Source organism: Bombus terrestris, chromosome 3 (assembly GCF_910591885.1).
Source record: "Bombus terrestris chromosome 3, iyBomTerr1.2, whole genome shotgun sequence".
Lineage (NCBI taxonomy): Eukaryota > Metazoa > Arthropoda > Insecta > Hymenoptera > Apidae > Bombus > Bombus terrestris.
Genome location: NC_063271.1, coordinates 7,123,273 through 7,137,428, shown reverse-complemented (window position 1 = coordinate 7,137,428; position 14,156 = coordinate 7,123,273). Strand labels below are relative to the sequence as shown.

At 29.4% G+C, this 14,156-nt stretch overlaps 3 protein-coding genes across 6 annotated transcripts; 2 read left to right on the top strand and 1 right to left on the bottom strand.

The window, feature by feature from the left end:
- Positions 1 to 1,725: 1,725 nt before the first annotated feature.
- LOC100649048 (general vesicular transport factor p115) lies at positions 1,726 to 5,643 on the top strand. Of its 3 annotated transcripts, none has more exons than XM_012320454.3 (12): positions 1,731 to 1,982; positions 2,197 to 2,425; positions 2,506 to 2,762; positions 2,849 to 3,050; positions 3,124 to 3,275; positions 3,371 to 3,561; positions 3,646 to 3,818; positions 3,914 to 4,341; positions 4,419 to 4,599; positions 4,672 to 4,856; positions 4,943 to 5,294; positions 5,386 to 5,643. In XM_012320454.3, exons 1-12 carry the CDS (start codon positions 1,905 to 1,907, stop codon positions 5,397 to 5,399), a joined length of 2,442 nt encoding a protein of 813 aa, XP_012175844.1. In that variant the 5' UTR covers positions 1,731 to 1,904; the 3' UTR covers positions 5,400 to 5,643. The 3 variants fall into 3 exon arrangements, with proteins under 3 accessions (XP_048260386.1, XP_012175844.1, XP_003394098.1); XM_003394050.4 differs by having other exon boundaries at positions 1,737 to 1,982; positions 4,943 to 5,302; XM_048404429.1 differs by lacking the exon at positions 5,386 to 5,643 and having other exon boundaries at positions 1,726 to 1,982; positions 4,672 to 4,861; positions 4,943 to 5,191.
- On the bottom strand, positions 5,632 to 9,607 carry LOC100648930 (NADH-ubiquinone oxidoreductase 75 kDa subunit, mitochondrial). 2 transcript variants are annotated; one of them, XR_007223459.1, is made up of 13 exons: positions 9,448 to 9,607; positions 9,029 to 9,226; positions 8,824 to 8,931; positions 8,320 to 8,685; positions 8,018 to 8,239; positions 7,816 to 7,951; positions 7,365 to 7,717; positions 7,066 to 7,251; positions 6,789 to 6,978; positions 6,532 to 6,707; positions 6,289 to 6,423; positions 5,979 to 6,208; positions 5,632 to 5,854 (listed from the first exon to the last, which is right to left on the bottom strand). XR_007223459.1 is itself a non-coding variant. In XM_012320455.2 (12 exons), the coding sequence occupies exons 2-12, from the start codon at positions 9,194 to 9,196 to the stop codon at positions 6,059 to 6,061; spliced, it is 2,190 nt and encodes a 729-aa protein (XP_012175845.1). In that variant the 5' UTR covers positions 9,197 to 9,226; positions 9,448 to 9,607; the 3' UTR covers positions 5,896 to 6,058. The 2 variants fall into 2 exon arrangements, 1 of the variants encoding a protein (XP_012175845.1); XM_012320455.2 differs by lacking the exon at positions 5,632 to 5,854 and having other exon boundaries at positions 5,896 to 6,208.
- A 546-nt stretch (positions 9,608 to 10,153) lies between these two features.
- On the top strand, positions 10,154 to 11,443 carry LOC100649164 (elongation factor 1-beta'). The gene is made up of 3 exons (XM_003394051.4): positions 10,154 to 10,333; positions 10,717 to 11,144; positions 11,227 to 11,443. Exons 1-3 carry the CDS (start codon positions 10,254 to 10,256, stop codon positions 11,379 to 11,381), a joined length of 663 nt encoding a protein of 220 aa, XP_003394099.1. The 5' UTR covers positions 10,154 to 10,253; the 3' UTR covers positions 11,382 to 11,443.
- The last annotated feature ends 2,713 nt before the right edge of the window (positions 11,444 to 14,156 follow it).

Below are 14,156 nucleotides of genomic sequence, written 5' to 3'. Positions count from 1 at the left end.
ATTTTGCGCAAATTATATTGTATGTATAATACGATAAAATTAGTATTAAAATGAGTAGTAAAATTACTATCAAGACTCTCACCGATAAAAATGATAATGTGAATTGAAACTGTAATGAAAATTTATCTTTTTTTTCATATTATTCTATTTCATTTTTTCATCATTTTATGTTTACATATGTGTACCAAAAATGAAGCTGTAAAAAGATTAAAACAAGACAAGTTATAATTCGTTCATTGATATTTCTTAGTTCAAACAAATAAAACATAGAATGAAATGCAGATCTGATTATTCATTGCATGAGTAAATCATTAAAATTTTATCGTAATCCCATCATTAATACGACCCTGCGCTTGTTTTTCATCGCGATATTCGATTCTAAAATAATAAAATCTCCAAATTAGCATAATAATAGATTGCAAATATATCTTTTAATCCGTTTACTCCCCGCGAATAGTGCATATACAGTATTCGAGCGCAGTATACTTATCCATATTTCAAATACTTTGCTCTTCTTGTGTCTTAGTCTTTATCTAGTCTCCATAAAAATAGAACTGACAACATGAGCAATGCGATTACTTTTCTATCACATATTCATATGTATATACGTGTCTTGATTATACTGCATTATATGTAATTATTCATATATTTTATTTACGTATTTAGATAATGTTAAGGTATCTAATTATATATGTTTGTTCATTCGCAATGTCTATCGAAAGCTATTAATAAGTAGTAAAATTGTTCAAGAAGAAGTAAATGGACAAATTGGCTGCTATTGCTGTTTTAATTAGTAAAACTAACTATATTTGTGCTATTCACATGACGAGAAATGGATAATATTTTACTTTGGACGAATAATGATGGAACATAGATCTTCGATTTTTTTTTCTTATGATGTAATGTCAATGAGGATTGCTTTGACTTTGACAATTCCTTACGTCAGCCTCGGATTGAAACAACGAAATTGTTTTCACATATTGCATAATTTTGTTACCTTGGCATGTATAAATAATCTTATAATTGGTAAATAAATCGGTTAATTTTACAACTTAATAATTCTATTTTAATCATCGGAAACCATATTTTATTGCTTTTTTAAGTAGTCGACATCTACATATATGTACATATGTTTGTATATATATATGAATTTTATTTTATATTTCAAAATTATTTAAACATCCTTTAATCGGTTTTATTTTTAATTTAGTTATATAATATCCGTAGCATTGTAAACTCGATTACATGTGTGCATGTACATTTTTTTACATAGGACACAATCATGTACATCGATTATTTGAGCAGTAATTTCTTACTTAAATTAATGCAAATATTTGTTCGTAATTACAAAATCTATTGTTCTTAAATTGTACAAAAAACGTTTCCGAACCAACGAGTTTATTGTAACCATATACATACATATTTTACAGCAGATATGCGATCTCTTTAGATTCTAAATTATTCGACTAAAAAGGAGTCTATTATTTAAATTTATTCAAACTACTTGTTTCTCGTAAATTTTGCACGTTGATAAACGAATTAAATATTAGACGTTTTTATAAAATAAATGATAAAACCCGAGATACAAAATGGAACTATATGTTTTAGAAGCAGTAAGAAAAGAAATTATGTGAAATGAAAAGTGTTATTTAATATGTAAAATTTGAAAGGCTTTATTGATAAATTAAATTTTCGACATTTTACCGTCTATTAAAAATTCTATTCTTAAATATATCAATTGTTTCAAGGTTACTTAAGGTTATAGTAGGTTATAGTGAAAGTTAGCGTTACTAATGCCCCCTATTAGTCATTACTTGTTTCAGTAAGTTCTGCAAATACGTAAGAAAAATGTCGACGACACTGTATGACGTGTAGTTTACAATTGTCAAGTTGTCAGCTGCAAAATGGAATATTTTAAAAGTAGATTAAAGTCTGTCTTAGGTTCTGCATCTGTAGAAAACGAACCATCGAGTATTGAAACGGTATCTCAAATTTTTTAATCGATTTATTTAATATTTTTGTTTTTTTATCTTTCTGACTGCGACACATGGTAGTAACAATGTTTGTATAAGAAAAGTAAAAATTGAGTCGGAATATTTTGAGATACACTAAAATATTTCTATCTCTGCCTTTCCGTTTTCATAATGTTTTTCTTTTTGCGTCATTCACACCTTTTTCATTAGAATAATCACACAGGTAGAACGACTGATAGACAGGTTACAATCGTCGATGTTGTTGGATGACAGACGAGATGCTTGTCGTGCACTTAAAGCTCTTTCCCGCACTTATCGTATCGAAGTGGGAGCTCAAGGAATGTGTGCATTACGACAAATTTTAGAAATGGACAGGACTGATTGTGAAATCATTGGTTTAGCACTTGATACACTTTGTAATATAACAAATCCTAAAGCATTTGATGGAGAAGGTAAAAATTTCATGTATTTGTATCGATCAATTTTGCTTGTACAATTTTTACTATTACTTTTATACAAATATTATTTTCAGTGGATCAGTATTGGCCCAACATCAAAGTGGGAGAAGAATTTACAGAAATATTTATTAAAGACACAGATAGCGTGGGATTAATTTTAACACTCTTGGAAGAATTTGAATTCAAAGTTAGGTGGCCGGCGTTAAAGTTATTGATGAATTTGTCAACTAATAGATTAAAGGATATACAAGAAATAATTTTAGTTAGTCCCATGGGTGTATCTAAACTGATGGATCTTCTTAGTGATAGTAGAGAAGTCATACGTAACGATGTACATTTCTATAAGCTTGCACTGCATATAACTTTTTTATATAATTATAATGTTATTGTCGTAAAACATATTTTATAATGTTGTAGGTTTTATTGCTTCTTATTCAATTAACAAAAGCTAATGCAAATATTCAAAAAATTGTTGCATTTGAAAATGCGTTTGATCGTATTTTCGATGTTATTGCACAAGAGGGCAATGTAGAAGGTGGTATTGTTGTGGAAGATTGTCTACTATTAATGTTAAATCTTTTAAGGGGTAATGTAAGCAACCAAAATTTTTTTAAAGAAGGTAATATATAACTAGATACATGTTATATTAAATATAAATATGATAATGTAAATAGTATAATACTATGTCTTAGGCAGTTATATTCAGAAATTAACACCAATGTTTCAAATATCATCCGAACTTGATGACAATCCTCTAAGCGCATGGAGTCCACAGAAGGTATCAAACATTCATTGCATGGTTCAAGTCATTCGTGCATTGGTAACACCAAGCGGATCTGCTCAGGTAAGTGCTCAGGTATACAAATAATGCAACATATAAAAACCAATTTTTTAACTTATTATATATATATACACACACACATATACATACATGTAAAGGCAGTATCGAATTGTCAACACATTATGAGAGCCTGTGGTCTTCTACAAGCTTTGTGTAACATATTGATGGCTAATGGTGTACCTGCGGATGTACTGACTGAGACTATTAATACAGTGGCTGAAGTTATTAGGGGAAATTCCAGTAACCAAGAATTTTTAGCTGGAGTAATGGCACCTAGCAATCCTCCTAGGTATTTTTATGTATATATTATATATTTTAAATATCATAAATTTACTGTATTAACACATTTCTAATATTCATATAATTCATTTAGACCTGCAATTGTTGTCTTACTTATGTCTATGGTGAATGAAAAGCAACCATTTGCTTTAAGATGTTCCGTTCTCTACTGCTTTCAATGTTTTTTATATAAAAATGAAACGGGACAAACTCAGCTTATTCAAACTTTGTTACCTCAGGGAAATGAAATGCCATCATTGACGACAGGTTTGTGAAAAGCTATCTTCATGTTTATTTTACAAATAGTTTTATATTGCAATATATACTGAACCAGAAAAATTTTACGAACATAATATTGCTAGGACAGTTGTTATGTGGAGGTTTATTTTCCTCTGATTCCTTATCGAATTGGTTTTCTGCCGTGGCATTGTCTTATGCATTGATCGACGACAATACACAGAAGGAACAATTGTTACGTGTACTACTTGCAACAAATATTGGAAAACCACCAGTGACCTTGATGCAACAATGTGTCATGTTATTGCAACAGGGCAATAAAATACAATGCAAATTAGGTCTTCTAATACTACTTTGCAGATGGATTGCACATTGTCTAACTGCTGTTAAATCATTCTTGCTTATTGATTCATCCATAGCTTATTTAACAGCTCTGTTATCATCACAGGAGAATAACGATGATTTGCAAGAAACATTGTTACAAAGTATGTGCGCCATACTTATTGGATTGTGTGTACATTTTAATGATAATAGTATTTCTAACTACACAAAGGTAACACCAAAGACAAAAGAAATAAGACATATTTGTAATTCTAACATTATATCCTATATTTTTGTTCTATCTTTTAGGAAAAATTATGTAATTTAATTGAAAATAGAATAGGATTAGAAAGATTTCAAGATGCTATCGGTGGTCTTGCTAGACACGAGGTATATTCTAGAACTTTAAAGCATCCGCAACCCTCGGCAAAAAATCCTTCTGAACTTTTATTAGATCATGAATTTTGTAGACTATCAAAAACGTTGGAGGGTAATTATCATATTTATAATTCATTCTGTTAATATAAGCTATGAAAGTTGCAACTATGTGTGTACTTTATAGGTGTGATCATAAAGTCAGTTTTAGACGGAAGTAGCTTGCATCATAAAAATGAGATTACAACACCTACTTTATCAGACTCTGTTTTAGTAGCTCAATATAAAGAGCTTATTCGAGATCAAGATTTTCAAATACAAAAGCTGAATCAACTTACGGAATCGCTTGTAAAAGAAAAAAACGAACTTGAAGTATGGTATACAGTACATTTTCATGGATAATGTTTTGTTTATGAGATGGTATTTGTGAATTTTTAATTGACATTTACTTAATGTAGGCACAAGTACACGATCTTCGATCAACTATTAGTCATTTAAAGGATCAAAATTTAGTTTTACGAGCAGCACAAACTAATTTACAATCGGAGGAAAGTGAATCCAATAGTGTTATAATCAACGAAGGTTGCACAAAAGAGGCAGAAAAATATAAAACTGTGATTGCAGAGTTAGAAATTCGTTTAGTAGAATATGCTTCAATGGTAAAAAAATATGAAACTGACTTCGAACGTAAGTTAAAAGAAAAATCTGAGGAATTAGAAAAAATGAAGAAAGACCAAGAAGATCTTTTAGAACTTTTAGCAGAAGATGAAAGTAAAATTATGCGTTACGAAGAAAAATTGGCTACATTAGGTGAGAAAGTACGTAATTTTGTTAAAATATTTTCTGTTGGATAAAAGCTCTATAAAAGGTAATAATTTTAATATTTGTTCTTTTCTCTTAGATCGAAACGGATGAAAGTTCTATTGAATTAGACACCGATGATCAAGCAGAATCCAACAATCTTGTCGATCGTATTGAATGATTGATATCGCCTTAAAACTCGAAAACTCTTACAGTAGACTAATAGCAGTTCAAAAAGACTCTTATTTCGATAATATTTTTTATTGTTTTTTTCGCATTTTCTTCCTATCTGTTTGTTTAAAATAATAATAAATCAATGTATTGTGATAATACGATAAATTATAAATAATAGCAATGATAGATATTTTTTATTTATGTTGTTAAAATTTCATATACATAGTATTTTGAATATTGGTAAGAATCTAAATCACCAATAAATATTTGAATTACATTAAAAACACATACAAGAATTCATCGAACATAATAATTTACTTAAATTGATGTTTTAATGTTAATTCAATTTATGTCTCAACCATCACGTAGTAATAAAAAATATTAAATTTTATCAGCTGCAAACATAAGAAAAAAATAACAATTCTAACATTCCATGTAATCGGTTTTCAGTCTGTATATTCTGTTAAATTAAATAGTACTTACATATCTTTAAAATAAAATATCATACAAGTAGCATACCTTTAATATATTTTCATATACTATTATATATTGCCATAAAATACGTTTTGCTATTTATATTCATAATTTAAATTTCTAATCTATAAGGTACTTTCTCTTTGCTTTATAACTGCTTGGACACACTTTGCCATTGTTTGCGAAGCACGAGATATCACATCAGTCATGAAAAAATGATCTAACGTTTTTTGTTTAACTTCCAATGGATTGGAGGACAAGGAACCTGATATTTCCTAAAAAAAGGGAGCAAGATAAGTATAAAATTATTAAAGTGTGTTCAATTATTATTTATTTATAACATTCATGTATTTACCTTTGATAATTCTAATGCTTGAGCAAAATAATTAGCCGGTTCTACGTTACCATATCTAACTAAATGCGGCGCTATTTCTTCCAATCTAGATCTTACTTCGGCTAGGTTATCATAAGGCAAACATACCCCGCAAATCTATGAAAATATTATTTCATTAACTATTTTTTTTCTTGCATTTTCTTATATAGGAGCATGTTAATTTTCAATTTCATATATAAAAGAATGATAACTTTAATTAATTACTTCAGAAAGTGCTCGTATGATCTTCCAATCTGGTCGTGCCATACCCGGTGGTGTAATTGCAGCACAGGTTTGTTGTGCACGACCTTCCGTATTCACGTATGTTGCAACTTTTTCTGTGTATGCAGCTCCAGGAAGTATAGCATCTGCGATTGAAGCTCCTTCGTCACCGTGACTACCTAAATCGTCGTTAATTAAAATCGTTATTAATTCAGTTTGACTGTTAAAATTGCTATTATAAAATAATGATTTCTATGTACCTATGTATATAATAAATGTATTCATAAAATCTTCTTTCTTGATATTTGTATCATCAGCTCCTAATAAAAAAAGAATGTTTGGTTGTTGTTCTTTAACTTCCTCAACAGTTGATGAATAACCCACATCTAAAGCTGCCACTTGTGATGCATTTGTATGAAGAATATTTAATATCTTCCATTCTTCAGGAGCCTATTACAAAATACATGTGTATACTATCAACCTATTATTATGTACATGACTATAATAACAAAAGTAATTTTATCAGTTTTCTCTTACTTTTGTTTTTTCTCCTAAAGCTTGAGCCAATAATTGCGTCTCAGATAAAATTTTTGCTCCATCTTTTCTCATCAATTGCTCAACACCCAGGATGATTAAAGGTTTTTTTGCAGACCTCAAAATGTTCCAAAACGAATGAGTACCGTTTCTTAACTGTGTTATAATTTCTGGCGATTGACCTAAATGCTAATATTAAAATAAATTAATTGATTTTTTAAACAATTAATCATTTTTTAACTAATAAGTGCGAACAAAATGTATTCATATATTACCAGAGTATTACAAGATTCTACACATACCTCATGATCATAAGTTAAATCTATATTTGGACCAATTACAGCAATGGTCTGTTCACCATGAATATATCCTTTCCTTAAACGGGTATTCACTAATGGTGCTTCGTACCTCGGATTAGTACCAATCAATAATACAACATCAGCGTCTTCTACTGCAGCAATTGTATTGTTTAGTAGATAACTACTTCTTATGTCAATACCTGTGCCTTGTTTTGGAAAACTCTGTTCTGTTGCAAGAGTTTCACCACCAAGTCTATTTACTAAATCTTTTAAGGCCACAAGAGCTTCAGCATCAGCTAATTTTCCAGCAATGGCAGCACATTTATTTGGAGCTGCATTCTGAATAGCTCGAGCAGCTAACAAAGAGTATATTGTCTCAATATAACAAAAAATACTGACTGCTTTAAAGAAAAACAAAATAAAAATTAAAAATTGAAAATATTTTAAGATATACTTGTAACAAGAGCATCTTCCCATTCAACAGCTTCTAATTTGCCATTAATTTTTATCATAGGAGTTATAAGTCGTTGACGCTTTAATCCATCATAAGAGAATCGTGCTTTATCAGACAACCACTCTTCATTTATTTCCTATATAGTATGTAATCATTAAGATTTATAAATATATTTAATCAATAATTATTGTGTTAATAATACCTCATTCACTCTTGGTAAAATTCTTAAAACTTCACCCGTTCTATGTGATATCACTATATTACTGCCGACAGCATCAAGAATATCGATACTGTCCGTACGACGTGTCTCCCATGGGCGGGCAACAAAAGCGTAAGGTTTACTTGTTAATGCTCCAACAGGGCATAAGTCGATAATGTTTCCAGATAATTCAGACAGAAACATTTTTTCTACATATGTTCCTACCTATTAGGGTATAATTTAAAAATAACAGTTCAAATAGCAGGACTCAAGATAACAGTATACAAGCTGTCATTTGGACATACTTGCATATCATTTCCACGGCCCGTAGTTCCTAAATCATCAATACCAGCTACTTCAGATGCAAAACGAATGCATCGTGTGCAATGAATACAACGTGTCATAATTGTTTTTATTAAAGGACCAATATCCTTGTCTTCTACTGCACGTTTGCCACTATAGTTAATGTCAACAAAACGGCTTCGATCACTGCCAAATGCCATACTTTGATCTTGTAAATCACATTCACCACCTTGATCACAGATAGGGCAATCTAAAGGATGATTTACTAATAAAAACTCCATGACACCTTCTCGAGCTTTACGAGTTAAATCAGAATTGGTTTTAACTCTCCATCCTTTCATCACAGGCATGGCACAAGCTGCAACAGGCTAAACATTTGTATGACACAGGTTACAAATACATAATATTTTAATTGAAATGCACTACATATTTGTATATGTCTGTGTTCGCAAATGCATCTACATATATATATGTATAGTTTATATTAAAAAGCAACTAATACATACCTTAATCTGTTTTTCAATTTCCACAAGACACATTCTACAATTTCCTGCCACAGCTAAACGTTCATGATAACAAAATCTTGGGATTTCTATTCCTATTTTTGCAGCTGCCTAAACATATAGAATGAAACAAAGATGTTTAAAGTTTAAGCATAATAGTTGTACAAGTAATAATATATAAGAATGATGTACAAATGACACTTCATACTTGCAGAACGGTCGTTCCAGGTGGAACCTGAACTGGCTTATCATCTATGAATACTTCCACTAATTCTTGTTGAAACTTAGATGATGTTGTATGCAATCCCGCGGTAGAAAGTCTACCATTCTGTATTCCCGCGGTCAATCTTATCACGGGTAATCTTAACATTTTCATTTGATTATTCCGTTACGCGTTGATGTTATACTGTTATGTAAGAAAATGTCACAGTTTCAAACTTTCATCGACGGATATAATAACTTAATTTATTTAATAACCTAATTAACGCATACTCATAAAATCGTATTTTCTTAGTAATTGAAAAATGGACAAATCAATATATATTATGTATTAAAATAATAAAGAAGTACTCCATTATTATAAGGCATTAAATAATTTATACTACAATATATTTAATAAAAAATTACCAAATCTCCGTTCCTTCCACAAATTCCTCTTACACCCCCTTAACGCTTAAAACAGATGTTTCGGGATAATCTATAAAATCAATCCAAAATAAGATTCGGCGCAAACAATACGTTGCTTTACTATTATATATATTTTCAAGTATTGGCAGGCTATGTGACATCGGCTAATTTTTGAACACATCCTTCGCGACATCTATCAGAAAAAATTAATCTGATATAAATAATTTCTTATGTACATTGATTATATTTTACCCCGAGAAATTAGTTTTTCACAATTTACGCTTTTATAATAATTAAAGAATTATATTTACGTACGCAGATTTAAATGCACATGTGATGCGCGCGCGCGCGTGTATATTAATTTTCGTACAAAATTTTTAGATAAGTAAAACAATAAATATTGCAATATTTATGTTAATTTTATAAAAAGAGAAGGGATACAATATAACGTTAATAGATTTTTTTTGTAAACTGGAATAAAAAGTTTTAAAGGGAGAGAAACAACATGAACAAAAGAAATATTCAATCGATTTATAAAATCGAAACGATTGCAATATGTAAATGAATCGTATTTGATCTTGGCAAAGTTCGAATAATTTCGCAATTAAGAAATTACAATTTAAAATTAATCGCTAGTTATTTTATTATTTCCCAAGAATAGCAGACCGGAATGACGTCATGTTGTGACGAAATAATGAACCGTCAATTTTTCTCCGTATATAATCCTACCTTCCGGTAAGCGGATAAAGGGAAGTTTATTATCAGTAACTTCGGTTAGGTGTCTTCGTTTTACTTATTTTTTCACAATGGCTATTGGTGATCTTAAAACTGATAAGGGTATTAAAGATTTAAATTCCTATTTAGCAGAGCGTAGTTATATCGAAGGGTAAGTGTACTTTTATCTTTATAAAATTTATATTGGAATGCACGTGGTTCTTTACTTACCAATGTCTTAAAGTCATTAAAATTTTTTCTTTTTTTCTTTTTTTTTATCTAATAGTTTGAATTATATTATTTTTGACTGTGTTTAATATTTATCAGTATTAAATTTTCGAAAAATATTCTTGATCTTTTAATGCATTAATTCATCGCCATTTGTATGCATATTAAAATATAAATGGACATTATATTATGACTTGGAAAGGATACGAATGTAAAAAATAGCAAGTAATTATGCACATTATATTTATTTTTATTCGTACTATATAAAATATGCTAAATATACATATATACTTTCAAGGAATGTCAAACAAAACTCATATTTTTAAGGTGGCAACCCACTCAAGCAGACGTAGTAGTTCTTGAAGCTTTAGGAAAGACTCCAACATCTTCGAATCCTCACGTATTAAGATGGTATAATCACATCAAATCATACGATTTAAAGACACTTCCAGGAGAAAAGAAAGCACCTGTTATCTTAAGTGGCAATAATTCTACTAACGTGGTAGCAGCTAAAAGCCAAGAAGATGATGAAGATGTGGACCTCTTTGGGTCAGACGAGGAGGAAGATGCTGAAGCTGTACGACTTAGGGAGGAAAGATTAAAGGCATATGAGGAAAAAAAATCTAAGAAACCAGGACCAATTGCAAAATCCAGTGTTGTATTAGATGTTAAACCATGGGATGATGAAACTGATATGGAAGGAATGGAAAAAGTTGTGAGATCTATTCAAATGGATGGCCTAGTTTGGGGAGCATGTAAATTATTTTGTTATTTTCAAAATCATATTAAAACTTCAGTCTTGCAAAAATATAAGTTTTATATATATTGTGTTTCCAGCTAAATTAGTTGCAGTGGGCTATGGCATTAATAAATTCAGGATAATGTGTGTCATAGAAGATGACAAGGTGTCTGTAGATTGGCTGATAGAACAAATAGAAAGTTTCGAAGAGTTTGTTCAGTCTGTGGATATTGAATCGTTCAATAAACTATAAATGATTGTTTCTGATTATTATCTTTAATGTAAACTTAATAAATAATGATCATTGTTTGTATATATAATTTGTTATTGAATAAGAAAAATTAATATTGCAAATTTCAGTGGTAATATGTTAGCAAAAGATTCAATTAAAGTATTTATTTTCATCATACTGCTTTGATATTTATAATAGACAATTGAAAAGAAAAAATTGATGTTTTACTTTACATATACAATTGACCCTTTAATAATACATGTTTAAATAACGTGATATTAGATATATGAATTTTTCCATATGTGACTGCACGTTTGTTTTGAATCAATTTATTCAGCTCGTTACAATAATAACGCTATTTATGAAAAAAAAAGATTTATGGAAGAACAATATATCATAAAAGATCCGTTGTATGTTACTGATTTGTATTGAACAGATCACTTTTCGTGAGAATTTCTTAATCTGCGACTTTTCTGTCTTATTTTATTATAAATACACAATAATAAATATAATACTATGTAGCATACAAAATAATTAATTTTTAATTGACGACAAAACGATAAATTATTGCAGTTAAATTTTCGAGGAATCAAAAATTATACATACACGGATTTTCAACTATTCCATTGGTCAGTGTTTCAAATTCCCACGTTGTTCAAAAATATGGTGTATTTTACTTCCATTTTTGACAAAAAACGTATTATTGTTTGAAAAATTTGAAGATGATTTGCATTTTAACCAGATGATGAACAAATGTATCATGTTTGGAATTTTTACTTTAAATTTGATTCATGATTATATGATAAATAACATGATTAATAAGTTTTGGAGCTTTCTAACTAAAACTATGTCTCGCTAAAGAAATCCCGATGCTTCTATATTCTATTATGAGACATGCCAACGTCGATCCGTCTATGTGCTTTTTCCAAGCAGAGTATACAAGTACATGTGTATGTAATTCAATCATATTCATAGATCACTAACTTTTTATTGGAGGTTTCTTTAAGTACTCAATCAAACAATTGGAATTAAACAGGAATTGAAATAAAAGATCACAGGTAGCGTTAATTTAATACAAAGCTAATATCCCTATCCAAATTATTGTTAATATATTCCCTAATTTTTATTGCTGAAGACCGTATAGGAGTAGTCTTTCTTTACTTAGGTGTCGTTGTTACTAGAAATAAAAAATGTAGGAAGAATTCAACATATTTAATATTATTTTCCTGTTTTTTTTCTATATAGCCATTAATATAAAAAATAGATATACATTTATATATATATGACCTCATCCTAAATCGCTGATAAGTTTCTCCTATACGTTTCTTATTCATTTACCAGGGAGGTGCTTTCAGTAAACTACTAATTTTGTAAAACTAGTTTAATAAATAAAGACTTGTGTAATTATAAACAATAGTAAACTTACTTATTTGTATTTCTCACTAGTACTAACTGCGTTTGATACCTTTACAATGCAAGGCTAGTTGCTAGTTGAATTCTTTGTCGATTAATTATTTTGTTATTGCTTATTTATCAATGGTCTGATTCGTATCACGTCCAATAGAGGGTTAAATATCGCTATGAAATATTCGGTCATACTTAAAACGGATTTCTATCCAATATATTCGATGGATAGAATAGATTCCATCGATTAGAACAATCACCATTCTTATTCTTATTGTTGATTTATGATTGCAAAATTTCTATAATCACAGACATATTGTATCAGAAAGGATTTCCGCTCTAATTGTATGTACATATTTAAAGTATGTACATACGTAGTATTTTAAATACATTTAGTATATAGTTCCGTTTGTCACAGATGACGTCATTTGGTAGTTCCGTTTGTTACGAATGACATCATTGTGCTCTTGCGGTAAAATTACAGTAAAGCATGAAATTGCAATAAAACATATTCTTTCCTTTAGAATATATCTTTAAAGTATTTTGTTAATATTCTGTAATTGTACCAATCTCGACACCTTCCACATAGATTGCAACGTTAAGAATATTACATTAAGAAATGAAAGATTATATTATATTAAAATAATATTATTGTAAAATTGCAAAACATAAATGTTGACGTCTTTAAGAAAATGAATAGTGCAATTAACGCTCAGGATTCAATGAAATAAGATAAGATACAGAAAGAAAGAAAAGAAAACCGTAAAAGCTTTCACAAGAAGCTTTGAGATGTACCGGCTTAAAATCCGGTTTCAGAATAATTTTTATCTCGTGAATAAATATATAATTTATGTAGTGAAGCAATATGGTATTGTAAAGAACAAAGAAGATGGAGTAAAAGGTGTCGAGGATGATGTTAAATAAATTATTAAAATAAGCAATCTTTGATTACTTACATATATTATCAGATCCAAATCTCATACTCTTTAAACAAATTCTACTAATTTTACATCGTATCGTATAAATTATATCTATAGAAACACAATTTATATATAAAACAGTATACTTATGATCTTTCAGGATACACAACTGAATGAAATTAGAATTTTATTACATAACATTAGTAGTTTTATCAATATGCATTTGTTAATTTTTAATATATTAATTTCAGTAATTTAGATAGCTCTAAGTAACTTTTTTTTCCGGGAACTAAAAAACATATAGATGTTTAAATGCCTACTGTAATTGATGTATACCTATTATAATTGAAGTATGCGATACAGATCGAAATATGTAATTATTGCTGCTTTGATTTGTTTTTTTTTTTATTTCTCTGCATGCCTTAGTGTCGCGACAAGTTGCGTTTTAAATCTTCCTTTTTCGATCACGATG